The following is a 14,412-nucleotide window of genomic DNA, read 5'->3' as shown; positions in this document are numbered from 1 at the left end:
GTTCTATAGGAGCATATAATAGGAAGAACCTAGTCTGAGGGTAGGGAAGTGACAGATAAGCTATGTTTTAAAGGAGGAGTAGGAGTCAGCTAGGAAATGAGGCAGGTGCTGTCACATATCTGAAGGCCAGGAAGCCTAGATTATGGCCCCACTGGGCTTTGGCGCTCAAAGTTTTGTCATTACATTTCTGCATCCTCTCTATTGGCACCCCACTGACCATTTTTGAGTAGCGGCTACATTAAGTGTAGCCACATAAACTTGTTGGGTTGAAAATAGATGAACCACTGAACAGAATGAATATTTCCATAAATATCTACCTCCTTTCGAGCTAAAATGGTGAAAAGAAGGATTTGACTAATGTTGAATTATGGAGCACAATTAATTGTAGTTCAAGGACCATAAAGTAAAGTACTCCTAAGGAGGCTAAAAGTTTCACGTTGACCTTCATATGTGTCAGTAGATTATTCCTTTTCGGTAATGCCCAAGGACATTGTGCACTGGCTGCCATGGGAGATACCTCTCTTTTAAAAGAAAAAAATAAATGTGTTCAATAAATGTTATCTTATTGTCATTATTACTTCTGCTGTTGTGTTATTACTGTTGTTATTATTATGATAACTATTATTATTCTAAGTATTATAACCAGATTACTTAAGACTTTCATAAGATTCAGCCACTTGAGGTAGGTCTGTTGTTCAATTTTAGTTTTATTTAATAGGAGAACTATATTAACCTGTTCTTTAAATGTGAGAGATTTTAATTTTAAGCTTAGATGTTTTCTACAAAAAAAATGTTTAGACTAGAATGCAGGAGCATGAGTGAAGATTTCTGTTGACTATTTCATACATTCTTCATTCCTAAATGACCTTTGTCTTGGCACGTTTGTAGGAACCGTCAGTTGGAAGGTATCTCGGTGGTAGCACAGCAATTTCACGAAACCTTAGAACCACTGAATGAGTGGCTTACAACCATAGAAAAGAGGCTGGCGAATTGTGAGCCCATAGGAACCCAAGCGTCTAAACTTGAGGAACAAATTGCACAGCACAAAGTAAGATACCCATCACACATTAGTAAGATTCAGTTTTCCACTTCTTTCGTGGTTTCATGACATAAATTTGAGTTACGTATTATTGTTGTGTTACGCATAATTGCACATTAAATCCATTTCAAATGGCATCCATTTATTCTATTTATGTTTTCATTTTTATTTGTCCATTCTGTTTGTTTTTCTCTTTTTTTAAACTTCATTTAGGCCTTAGAAGATGACATCATCAATCACAATAAACATTTACACCAGGCTGTTAGCATTGGCCAATCCTTAAAGATTTTGAGCTCCAGGGAGGATAAAGATATGGTGCAGAGTAAATTAGACTCCTCTCAAGTATGGTACATTGAGATTCAAGAGAAAAGTCACAGCAGGTCTGAGCTCCTCCAGCAGGCCTTATGTAATGCTAAGATTTTTGGGGAAGATGAAGTTGAGCTGATGAATTGGCTGAATGAAGTACATGGCAAACTGAGCACGCTCTCGGTCCAGAATTACAGCACTGAGGGGCTGTGGGAGCAGCAGTCTGAACTTCGGGTATTTTGATTTATTTTATTTTACTTTCATTTCAGTTGTCATTATTTTCTGAATCTTCCTTATTTCCATATTATTTTTATGTTTGTTATGATTTAGGTTCGTTATGAATTGCTATACTCAAAAAAGACTTTACCTGTGCATACAGATTACTTTTAAGGAAGTTATTTAAAAAAAAAAGATATTGGATTTATCCAACAGCTGGATTTCTCACTTTTCATTTGCTTTTTATGGTTGTATGCAAAGACCCATAATTAACCAGTACTCCAGTATCTTCACATAGCTCACTTTCATAGGATCCTATGTGTTTTCTGAAAAGGAGAGTGCTGTGGTTATGGTAGATGAACCTGGGACATGGGCCACAATGGTGGAAAGAGGAGGGTAAACAGGGAACAATAATGGATATTTGAAAATGTGAGATGTTTACTCAAATATATCTCTACAAAACCCAGTTAAAGTCCTCTGATGTTGACTAATGCTAACGCTTATTTAATTTTTCCCCCCCACACAAAAATGGTACCTGCATTTTAGGTTCTGCAAGAAGACATACTACTCAGAAAACAAAATGTAGATCAGGCATTGCTAAATGGTTTAGAACTACTTAAACAAACAACAGGTGAGATATCTTTCAAATTAAATAATCATGGAGTGAACGTTTTGCATTGCTTTTAAAACATTTTAGGGATGGGGAAAAACAAAAACTTCATAATTTTGGGGTCCCTCCGAGACTTCATTCTGGAGAATGCTTTTAGGACTGATCAAGGAGGGATGGGGTGGGGATATGATCTGACTTTTTTTCTTATGATCTCACTTGAGTTCTTAATAGAAGTCGGGTGTATTACTCATAACACAAAGTGCTGTGGCACAGAATCTGGTCAGAGAGGCTCACAGCATAGTTATATTAGTTTTCCATTTGTGGAAGGCATTCGTTCTAGATGAGCACATAGGTTATAGATTTTTTTTTTTTTTTTTTTTTTTTTTAATTTTAAGCTAGATTGCATTCAGTGACACATACTGTGGCTATACCAAGGCTTCATGCTTGAACTTCCTAAGAAAGCATGTCTTCATGCTTGAACTTCCTAAGAAAACAGATAGATACAAAGTAACTTGTTTTAGTATTTCCTTTGGCCATAGGAAAGTTTCACTGAACTATATCCAGTTCAGCATGTGTATGCGATAGGGTCAAATACCATTTGTTATGGGTTGGAGGAATTCATTATAGTATTTAGAGCCTTGAACTAGAAGTGTGAAATCCAGGATACAATTTCTCTGTGTGTCTGAAAATGAGGTAGAAGAATAGTGCAAATGAGTGTACTATTTTTAATATGTGCACACACATGCACACACATGCGTACACACATATGCCAGGCACTGTTCTAAACACTTTGCAAATATAAACTCATTGAGTTTTTATCACAGCCTTATGAAGTAGGTTCTATTCTTATCCTCATGTAATGATAAGTAACCAGCGGCACAGAGAGGTTAAGTATCTTGTGCAAGGTAACAAGGCGAAAGTCAGTAGTTTTAGACTACAAAGTCAGTATTTGAACCCAGACAGTTTTTAACCCGTCTGCTTGAGAGCTGAAAGCACCATACAGATAGATGCAAAGGCGATGCTTTCCGCATAACTGAAGATACTATACTCCTTTCCAGTTTTCATATTTGCATTTTCAAACCTGTTTAGAGTTGCCAGAAATCCTGGGAATGATTAACACCTAGAAAAGAGCTTCCCTTGAGTCAGAACTTCTTTAGAAAAATGTCTCCTATTATTTTTTTTACCCCCAGAAACATCTCATCAGTGTACAGTAATAGCTGAAGAAACCCTTCCCTGAGATATAACATGCCTTTGAAATTTTAGGTGATGAAGTTTTAATAATTCAAGATAAATTGGAGGCCATTAAAGCAAGGTACAAAGACATTACTAAATTGAGCACGGATGTAGCCAAGACCCTGGAACAGGCCTTGCAGCTTGCGCGGCGGCTGCACTCCACACACGAGGAGCTCTGCACCTGGCTGGACAAGGTGGAGGTGGAATTACTTTCATATGAAACCCAGGTTCTGAAGGGAGAAGCAGCGAGCCAAGCACACCTGCGACAAAAAGTACGCTCTGATTTATACACTTGTATCTGTTGGTTATCTTTTAGGGAGTTGTATGCACACAGGGATGAAATGATATTTTTCTCGGTCGTTACTAATATGCTGAAGGATACCTTGGTGGGCAGGGACCTGACAGAAATTGGCAGCAGATCAACTGTTTAAACTTGTAGGAGCTCAGAGATGAAAACACTCTGATAATTTGTTTTTAGTGTCTTATGGTTGGGAGTACAGCTTATATTACACAAGAAATAGAATGATGAAAACAGAAAAAAATAAAGGAAAAGGATCATTGTTTTCAGAGATACACATCGTTTGGTTAGAATAACAATATTTTTATAAGACAGAGGCATACCAGGAGGTGGCTCTTTTAACTATACTGCAAATCTAGTGTCCTACCATGTTAAGCATTCTTTTCAGAGAGAGCAGCCTCTTTTTATCATCCCTGAAGTATGATCATATGTGAATGAAAGGGAGTCAGTGAGGTCAGGCTTGCTGGGCTTTTAATCATTCAACTGGGATGATTTAAAAAGCTAATGTGTCCTCATTTTGAGGGTCACTTGGTTCTGGCTTGCACTTGACTCTTTATTTTACTTTTCGGGTACCTGATGGCTTAGAGGTTACCAGGAAGCAAAGAGGAATACATGGTAACTTGCTCAGTTTTGTTTCCCAATTTTTAAACATTTACATTAAATTTCAAAGATCAAATCTTGCCATATTGACAAACGAATTGTTCTTAGGAATGTTTCAGGAAACACTTTCCTTTTTGCAAAATACCTTTAAATAACAAAGGTTTATAGAACTTAACTGAAACTAAGGGGGCCAATGCGTCGCATTATTAGCCTGCAAAGGACTTTAGCCCCCAAATGCAGTTAAAGGAAAAGACTGTTCAAACACGTAAGCATTATCCACAGATGTGTATCTTTTCTTAATTCTGTTTTCAGGAGCTGAAAAAGGAAGCTAAAAATAGCAAAGCCTTATTGGATTCCCTTAATGAAGTGAGCAGTGCTTTACTGGAACTGGTACCATGGAGGGCAAGGGAAGGACTTGAAAAGATGGTGGCCGAGGACAATGAGCGCTACCGATTAGTGAGTGACACCATCACTCAGAAGGTGGAAGAGATTGATGCTGCCATTCTGAGGTCACAGCAGGTAGGGGCAAGTGGTTTGTTGTCCAGGCAATACATTTTCTCCAGTTGTCCCCAGAGTCTCTACCTGAACAAAGACTTCTGTTCATTGTGTTTCCATTCATTTGTTATGCTTCAAAAATGAAAGGAGGTGTTTGAAAAGAATGGGGATTACTTCGACATCTGAGTTCCAGGGCCAGGCTAGTCTGCACGTTGTCAACGGCCATTTGCCGTATTGTTTCCCAGAGTGATCCTTCCCAAATCAGCCCCTGGAAGATCAGCCCTGCTTTCCAAACAAAATGCTTCTTGTCTACATACATGCATATTGCTAATGTTGATTTTATGCGTTGGCCAAATCTGATCTGTCTGTGAGTAAATATTTTGAGTTATCATGTTAAGTCAGTATTAACTGTTCATTTATATGCAGCTGTGACACAGAGAGGCTGTATTCTTTCTAAAAAGAAACAGTTGTGTTGATACAGATTTTTCTGAAGATGACTGAAAAGGGAAAAGGGATCGTTTCTGACTTACCTGCGACTCGTAGAGTTACATAGTTCCAGAGAGTTTTAAAGGCACCAACCCTTACCTATAGCTCCCTTAGAAAACTGGGCAACCAGTGGGGCTGCTGAAAAAATAGAAGTTCATGATACATGTTTTGATTAACTTTGATTGAAATCTCTGAATATTTACATTAAGTCATCAGACTATTATTGCAAGCTTTCGGTGATGGTGTTAGAGTGGTGGTGCAGTGTACTTTAGCTAGAACAGAGCTGGAGAAGGTATATAATTAAGCTTTTACTCATACAAGCCAAAAGCAAGAAACACAAATCAAGCAGATTGCGTGGTAGCGTCCAAAATTAATTTTCTAAGGTTGCCGTAAAAGTGTAATTTATACAGTTCTAAAGCATAATGCTCCACTCTTCATTTCAGTGCTGTGCTCTATAATCACAAAAGCTGATGAAAAAAAAATGAAAGCACAAGGGCTGCCTAAGAAATTTTTGCGAGGGAGGGCATTCATGCCTGAGGAATGTATTTTCATGACTGTTTTCAAAGTTTGGAGGAATTTGTATGTTTCATTATTATAAGAAAATAAGTGTGTTTATTTGTGCGAAGTTTTCTCAAGTATTTGAAATATACTGAATTTTTTTCACCGAAATTTATTCCAGCAATTCAGAATTGGCACTGAAAACATCCCTAAATAGCAAGACAAATATTTTGTACTCTTGGGAGTAAGATTTCCTTGAGAAGTTAACTACGGTTGGTTAGTTCAGTGAAGTGATAAGGGCAAGGTTACAGGTTGAGCTCGTATCGGTTAGTTAGCTCTGATATGTACCAAGGTCATTAACTGTAGCCCAAGTCTATTCGAGGCCTTACAAATGTTTTCCAAAATTAAAAAAAAAAAAAGAAAAGAAAAAAAAGTAGTAACCAGGTCAGTATATGTCTTCTAGAACCCAAAACATGTATCCTTTAGGAAAATAACATTTTTTTACCCTAAAAAAAATCACTTCTTTAAGAACATTTAAAGATTTTCTGAAAGAATACAGAAAAACTCGTGGAAGAAAGTATGTATAAACATTACGGTCTCTATCCTTCCAGCCTTCTTTTTGAGAGAGAGAGAGAGAGAGAGAGAGAGAGAATGTGTGAAGTAAAAGTATCTTGTTACCAGTAGGTCATACAGCTTATATTAGTGCCATTAACATCTTCTGATTGTTCATGTGTATTTATTTTGTATTTATATGTGCATTCCTTTCAAATGCCTACAAGTCTGTCCAATGAAATACCTCCATTAATAAAGAAAACAATAAAATGCACTTATGTCATAAGAGAAAAAAAAAAGAAAAAGAAAAAGAAAAAAAGAAAAGAAATGCCTCCAGCAAGGCCAAACAAACATACAGTGTAGAGCTGTGTTCGAAGTGACTTGCCTGTGGTCCCACAGTCAGTACGTGGCACAGTCGCAACCAGAATTTAGCCCAGATGTCATCCTACCACACTAGAGTATCTCCTTATAAATTACGTAGAGAAGAAAAGTCCTGAGGGGTGATCCATTTTTTCTAACCTCCTTCATTAATCTGAAGGAAGGTGCCATTATTGCAGCAGAATGGAAATATATAATGAGGATATTTCCAGTTTATAAGGACTGTGAGACACGAGAATGCAACACTGAAAGGATCGTGAAGTATCACTCTCTAGGCAGGTTTAAAAACAAATTGGTACCTGTCTTTCTAATTTGGCAGACGTTTCGTTTTCCACTCAGAGGAATAGTTTCTAAACTCATAGTTTTTAGATTTATAAAGGAGATAATATATCATTGAAATTATCTTATAACCTTGCCCACTTGTAGATGTTTGGAATTAGGACAGAGGACACTTTGACATTAAAATATGTTTTCTGTTTACCCAATGACAATACATCATGAAGTATAAAAGGAATGATGCAAAAATAATCTTTAGAGTTCATGTTAGCCACATGTTTTGTACTACATGTTTTTTGTTGGATAAGCAAATCATCTACCATTCTCTCTCTTCTCTGTTTGAAACATGGACATGATCTGACCATAGTCCATCTTTTTAGAGATACACACTTTGTTTTTTTAACACTATTTCCCAGATTTATACCCCCAGCATAACCACACCCACAAGTGACAGGGTGAGGACATGTGCCTTGAACATGAGTTGGTAATTTTTACATTTATAGATTGAATGCTTTGTCTCTGAATCACCTGGCTAAATTAAACTAGATTTTAAATAACTGAATGTTCTGTTTGTTTTCCAAACATATTTCTTTTAAGATGTTTCATCTTTTGCCCACATAAGGTTGTTTATAATGTTATAACCTACTTTTTGGAATTCAACAAATGCACAGGGACTTTCAACAAATGCATGCAACAAATGCATAGGGCCTCTATTCACAGAGTGTATTGACTGCCATACATTGACATGAAAAATGTCCAGGAAAACATGAAAAAGAATTACAGTTTGAAGAGAGAAGGGAAGGGAGCATACAGGTATCATCTAATTAGCACGTCCTTTGTAACTGGCCTGTATCAAGTTTAGTTTTTAGAAAAGTTCTGATCTGACATGATTAGATTTTTCCTGTTAATGCTATGTCACAGTAACAGTTTTGAAAAGATAAGTCATTAAATTTTGAAACCATAGGGCTAAGAGCACTATGAAAATTTGAGTGATGTTTGATATTATTTGGGAAACAACTGAACAGCCTCAGTGACGGGCAAATGAGTGCGGACTGGATGCATTTGGTTCTACCAGTCAATGAGCCGCCAATCTGACTCTACAGATTTGCAGGCATTGATATTCTGAAGAGGATATTCTTTTTTAAAAAGAACTGTGCTCATTCATTACTTTGAGGAAAAATCAGAGTGCAACAATGCAGCTTAGTAAATAGTGATGGTGAGCTTTATAAAAAAATAAATAAATAAAAAGAACAAAACAGCTGCCAAGAACTCACAATGAATGCCTTTATCTGTTAAAAACTGTACATATTTTTGCATGCTAAGCCTACACAAAGTAACATGTCTTTGTTGCTTTCTTTCCTTAATTGCAAATTGAACCAAATAAACCATGTAGAAATGAGGAGGGGCACTTATGCTTAAAAGATGCATAGATGTGTGGCCTGCATTCTGACCACTGTGATCGTTTAGACCTCGGAGTGGCTCACTGTCCTTTATCGCTTAGAAGGGTGCAGTTGTTAGAAGTCACTCAAATGTGTTCATGTCCCTGGGTCTGAAAATCCCAGGCACTCTTTGGCAGTTCCAGTCGCCTGGTTTGTTTTAGCAGGCCTTCACAACCCAACATAAAGGCACATGGGTTGGTCGTTTGGGTGCAATTCAAATAAACAGTTCATTGGCCCATTAGGAATCAGCCTTTGAGAAAAATAACACCTGTTTATTTTTTCTTAAAGACCTCGAAGGAAACCTCCCCCACGGAAGTGAGATTTGTTTAGACCCTCCAGGTGTTGGGGGTGGGAAGATAGGGCTGTGTTATGAATAGTATGAAGCAAAATGGAAGGAAGTGCTAATCAAAAGAAAGTGATAAGATCCTCAGGAGGGGAAGGGAGTAAAAGGATGTCCTTGCGGTTAGGGCTCCTTATCACTTTCTTTCTCCATCCTCTACTTCCACTCAGGAGAGACTTTACAGTTAAGCATGAAAGCAATTTGTCAGAGACCAGAGAAACGTTTAAATTGTAGGTTAAAACCTGCCACTTATTAACTGTTGTGGTATTTGAGCCATTTTTGGTGAAATCACATGACTATTTTGAGTTCATGAAGACCAAACTGTATACAAGTGCAAGGGTTAAAACATGGCAGTTAAGACTGCAGTCCCTGGGGTTCATATCAGACCCCCTTGGTTCACATCTCAGATCCAACGTTTACTAGCTGGGTAATCTCTGGTAAATTAGTTAACTTCTCTCTGCCTCAGTTTTCCTGGTTGTAAATAGACTTAGCAGTAATATCCACATTGTACAGTTGCCGGCATTAAAGGAGATATTGCATGTTAAGCACTTAGTGTGTCCCTTAGAAGAATGCTGACCCTTACTATTTTAGTGCTTTTCAGCAATATTTAGAGATAGCCAATTAAAATGTCTTTCTCTGACTTGTAGGAAATTCCTGAAATGCTAGTTCAACTATAATAGGAGTTACAGTAGCTAAGGTTGATGGTTAGACTCTACTGAGGATACTGATAAAATATTTCCAAGAATGCAGTTATGGATGCTAAGATCATCTACAATTCATTTGAAGTTAATTTTTGCTACTTGTATGAGCAGTAAACACATTTATTGAAATTTGTGTAGCAATCTGGCTCTCCATGTTGCTCACATGTAACGTAAGCAGTTTTTATGGTCCATTGGAGGTACACACATTAAGTAGTCATTTGGGAGGCATAGACCTAAAACAAATGCCTCACTTTGCTGTAAATTGCTCAATGTAGACCCCGTGGCTATTCCACGTGTTGCTAAATATTTAGCAATAAATAAATATTGGCAATAAATATTTGCCAATTTAATAAAAATTAAAAAAAAAAATTCCAGAAGACAGAAGGGACATTTTGGCTTGAAGTCCTGTTTTCTTTCAGCAGAGCAAATATTTGCCTTGGTTAACAGAAACAGTGTTTGAGCTTCAGCTTTTCTATTTTGGCAACTTAGATGGTATCATCATACTATTTTCCATTGGATACTTTTTTTTTTTTTTAAGACAGGGAGACTTGGTATTAAACTAATATTAACACTAACAGTCTAGGTTTCATTGGAATTGTCATATAAATACTAAAAATATCTGAACTCAAACAAGAGGGGTAGTGTGGGGTAGTGTGTTACTTTATTTTTTTTCAGACACCAGCAGAAGAAAAATATCGTTATTGTTAGATTTTATTCAGGTATCTTGCAGCATTTGCACCCAGGTAGAAAGGCCTGGGCTGTTTTTCTCAGTTTTATGCTCCTTAAGGCAATCACATGGCGAAGTTATACTTTGAAGTTTCTTGGTATGTGGCTTGAAAGCTAATAATCCACGCATAGAAGACTCTTCCACTTTTTTAATGAATATTTCTTTTTCCACATCTGAAGCTGCTGAATTAGTTGATGAAAATTTTTTCCTTTATCACATTGATCCATAATTGCTAATGAGTAGTTTCATCTGAAACTAAGTAATATCATTAAGATAGATTTTTGAACCAGATTGAGGTAGAATTTTTCAAATGATTCATCAAGCTTCCTTCTGGAGTCCATATTGTTTTGATTTGTCCCAAGAGCAGAAAAAGGAATGAATCAGTGAGCAAAACATTTGTTACTATCACTGTGGGCAAACCATGAGCCTGTTCTATGTTTTTTGAAACAGGTAGCTTCACTGAAATATAATGTATAATGTTATGGGAAATACAAAAAAAAATAAATGGAGATTATATGAATGTACACAGAGTTATTTTAGAAGTTCTGCCCTTATATGAGAGCTCACCCACTCTGATGATTAACGCTGTGCATTTCTGTCTGGAACAACTTAGCACATTAGTGATCCTGTTAAACATGTGACACTCAACGGAGAGCCCGGGGAGACAAATATATTCTAATCAACGTATATGATAGTGTGACCTCTGCCCAGACACTTTGTAGGCTTAAAGCAGCCTGACTTTTGCAGTGTTTTTTGGTAGCTGTTGGTTTATGTTCAGATTTTGTTCTGGTAATACTTCTAGAGATTGTTAGGTAAAGGTTTGTTATAAGCCATGTCTTCCCTTTCATATCCTTATGTAATTGAGTTTTTATAGGTAAATGTAAGATTGTTATCTTTATCTCTTATATTTCTTATTATTTAGATGATTATTTACATTTTTTCTATCTAAAATGTTGACTAAAAGAAATTGACCTGCAAATAGCTTTAATATTTATTTACTCATTCATTATTTAGTAAAGGTGAAAGCAAGTGGCTGCATGATATATCTAAAGCAAATAATAATTTAATGTTATGTATTTCTCACTTCTATAATTTGTTATTTTTATTTGTGAGATTAAAACCATAACAATATTCTTAACCAGTGCTGTTAATGTTTGTGTCCGGTGATTTCCTTATAATGAAGGAAAGTCTACCAACAAGCTTTACAAATATTATTAAAAAATAAAGGATATCCCCCTGGTGATGAGGGTGTCCAGCCAAACTCTGCTTGTGGGAATATAAATGAGTACATCTTATCTGAAGGACAATTTGTCAGTATATACTTAAAAGACAAAATGCAAACAGGAACTTACAGATGAGAGGTTACGCACATAGAATTTTTCTTGTTATTTTTTAAATAACTTGTTTAAAGATAATTGTAGGTTCTCATGCAATTGTAAGACATAATACGGAGATCTTATTGTCCCCTTTCCCCAGTTTCCCCAGTGATAACATCTTATAAAATTATAGAACAATATCACAAGCAGGATATTGACATGGATGCAGTCAAGACACAGAACATTTCCAAGATCAGAATCATTCCTCACGTTGCCCTTTAACACGTTGCGTACGGATCACGAGAATCTTCACGAGGGATTTAAACCCCGCCGTACGCAACGTGTTTTAAGAGCCATACTGATCCCCTCCCATCTCTACCCCCTTCCTTAACTCCTGGCAACCACAAATCTGGTATCAGTGTCTATAGTTTTATAATTTTAAGAATGTTTGAGTACTTTTCAGCCACAACCTCTTTCTCTCCTTCTGGGATTCCAATGACATGAATGTTAGATCTCTTATTATAATTCCACAGGTCCCTGAGGCTCAGTTACTTTTTTTTTCCAGTCTATTTTCTATTATTCAGATTGGATCATTTCTATTGTTCTGTCTTCTACTTCACTGATTCTTTCCTCTGTCCCTTTCCTTGATGTCATTTATCCCTTGAGCATTTTGTTAGATTTTTAAGTTCTGAAACTTCCATTTAGTTCTTTAGACATGCTGTTTCTTTGCTGAGGCTTTCTGTTTTGTTGCTGAGGCCTCTTAATTTTTCGTTCATTCCAACGATGTTTGAAGTTGCTCATTAGAGCATTTTGATCATGGATACTTTAAAATCATTGTTGGATACTTTTAACATTTCTGTCATCTAGACATTGGCATTTATTGTCTTCTTTAGTTAGGTTTGAGGTTTTCTTGGTTCTTGGTGTTATGTTCTGAGTCTTGGGTCTTAAAAGTTCTTTTTAAACTGGATTTTTCTGACACCACTCTAGCAGAACACATGGGAGTGCTACCAGGTGGAATTAGAGGTCCAGGTTCCCCACTCAACCTCTCATGACATCTAAGTGGGGTGGGGGACACTTATATTTGCTGTGTGGAAACGGGTGTTCCAGCTCTCTGAGTGGTATCTACTGACACCACAATGAAGGTGGCCACATCACCACTAAAGAGTGGTCGAAATCCTGACTCCACTCAGCCTTCTCTGACACCCAGAAGAGGGGAGGGGGAGAAAACTCTGTTTCTTGGTGGCCCTGGAAATCCTGGCTCGCCACATGGTCTCCACTGATACTGTGGCCAGGGGACATGTTATTGGCCAGTGGGGGTGAAAGTTCCAGCTCCCTACTTGGCCTTCTCTGACGTCACCCTGGCAAGGATGTGAGCACCTTGTTATAGGCTCATGAATTTGGAAATCTAGGCTCCACATTCAGCCTTTCTTCATGTCAGTGTGGGTGGGACCACAGCTTGTTTTTTTTCCTGTGGTGCTTGATTAGAGTAGAGTAACATTGTCTAAAAGGTTTCTTTCTTGGTAGTTTGCCATTTTCTGGTCCTTTGGCTAGAAAGAGCAAGCTTTTCTTGGGGTTTTTGTCTGTGCCTGATGGTCTGTCTGGGTTGTCAGTTTCTCCAGTATCCAGCCTTGGGAAGTGAGGCAAGAAGGAAACCTAGAGAACTCACCTCTGTGTTGTTCCTTGGGTCCCAAGGTCCACAGCAGTTCTATTCTTTTCTCTCTCCTTTCAGAGTCGTCTTACGTATATTTTATGTATACCACCGAGGGTTTTTAGGTGCACCTATGAGGAACAGGGAAAAGTACATCTGCTCCATCTTCCCACGAGTCTGCCTAATGTTGCGTAGTATTTTAAAGTATGAATTGTTTTCTGATCTAGTTTCTTATCTCCACCCTTCTCACCCATCACCTAGTTATCCTCGTAACCCCATCTGGATTTCCAGGTTCTTTGGAAAAATTAGAAGTTCTGGCAGTACTGGATTTGAATACTCACAATGTCTATTTCCTATTAAATCTTCCAACTGTGGCCATTGTTAGTTACCATTTATCATTAGTGCTTGTGGTGTCACTTGCCCACTTTACTCATTTATGATAACTGCTTGGCCCTGCAAGCCACTGGAGTTTATCTGATGCAAGGTACTGAAAATGCTCATGTTCTTTGATTTGGTACAGTCAACGTCTAGGAATCTACCCTAAGGAACTAATTAGAGATGCCAATGTAGATTTATATATAAGGCTATTCATTAGGGGGTTGTTTATATAATAGCAAAAAAAAAAAAAAAAATGCAGAGAGCCTAAATGAAAATACCCAGGTGTGCTAGCATACAATGGTGTTATTTAAACATCACACTTAGAAGAATATGACATGGGAAAAGTGCATAGTAAATGATAAAGCAGGATATGAAACTGTTTATACAGTGTTATCCCAGACCTTTATAAATCTTTCTCAACTTCCGGAAGAAAATTCACTAAAATACCAATGGTATTAACTCCAGTTTTTAAATTTTCTTCTGTATATTTTTCTGTATTTTGTGAATTTTCCACCACAGATTACTGTTATGATCATAAAATAAAATCTCTTGAAATGTGTAAAAATGCTCTAGAAAATATTTTCTGCTATTAAAAGAGATGTGAAAAAATGACATGAGTCATTTGGGGATACACTCTGCATACACAGAGACGTATTTTACATATATAATTGTACACACATCAGTAATAAATATATGGGAATATTCCATTCTTTATGCTAAGAATCGTGTCCTTTGATAGCAGAATGCTACCTGCATATCACATGGGTTAAAGTGATAGCGGAAATGATTGAAAGGTGGCATCCAGCTATTGACTTCTATAGTTGTTCAATTTGGATAATACTCCTAAGGAGAAAATTCTTGTAACTACCCAAAAGA

The 14,412-nt window shown here is 37.1% G+C and overlaps 1 protein-coding gene across 29 annotated transcripts in view; it reads left to right on the top strand.

Moving 5' to 3' along the window:
* DST (dystonin) overlaps window positions 1–14,412 on the top strand; it is a 428,022-nt gene that overhangs the window by 357,007 nt on the left and 56,603 nt on the right. For 25 of the 29 annotated variants that reach the window (XM_019734644.2, XM_019734631.2, XM_074333118.1 and 22 more), the window contains 5 exons: window positions 889–1,048; window positions 1,253–1,579; window positions 2,108–2,192; window positions 3,435–3,676; window positions 4,615–4,821. In XM_019734644.2, the coding sequence (XP_019590203.2) occupies window positions 889–1,048; window positions 1,253–1,579; window positions 2,108–2,192; window positions 3,435–3,676; window positions 4,615–4,821 (1,021 nt within the window). The remainder of the gene's footprint in view (window positions 1–888; window positions 1,049–1,252; window positions 1,580–2,107; window positions 2,193–3,434; window positions 3,677–4,614; window positions 4,822–14,412) is intronic. The other 4 variants (XM_019734633.2, XM_074333130.1, XM_074333126.1 and 1 more) reach the window with 1 other exon arrangement.

This window comes from Rhinolophus sinicus, linkage group LG05 (assembly GCF_036562045.2).
Source record: "Rhinolophus sinicus isolate RSC01 linkage group LG05, ASM3656204v1, whole genome shotgun sequence".
In the NCBI taxonomy this organism is placed as follows: Eukaryota; Metazoa; Chordata; class Mammalia; order Chiroptera; family Rhinolophidae; genus Rhinolophus; species Rhinolophus sinicus.
Note: the sequence above shows the minus strand (reverse complement) of the source record. Positions and strands in the feature narration are given on the sequence as shown.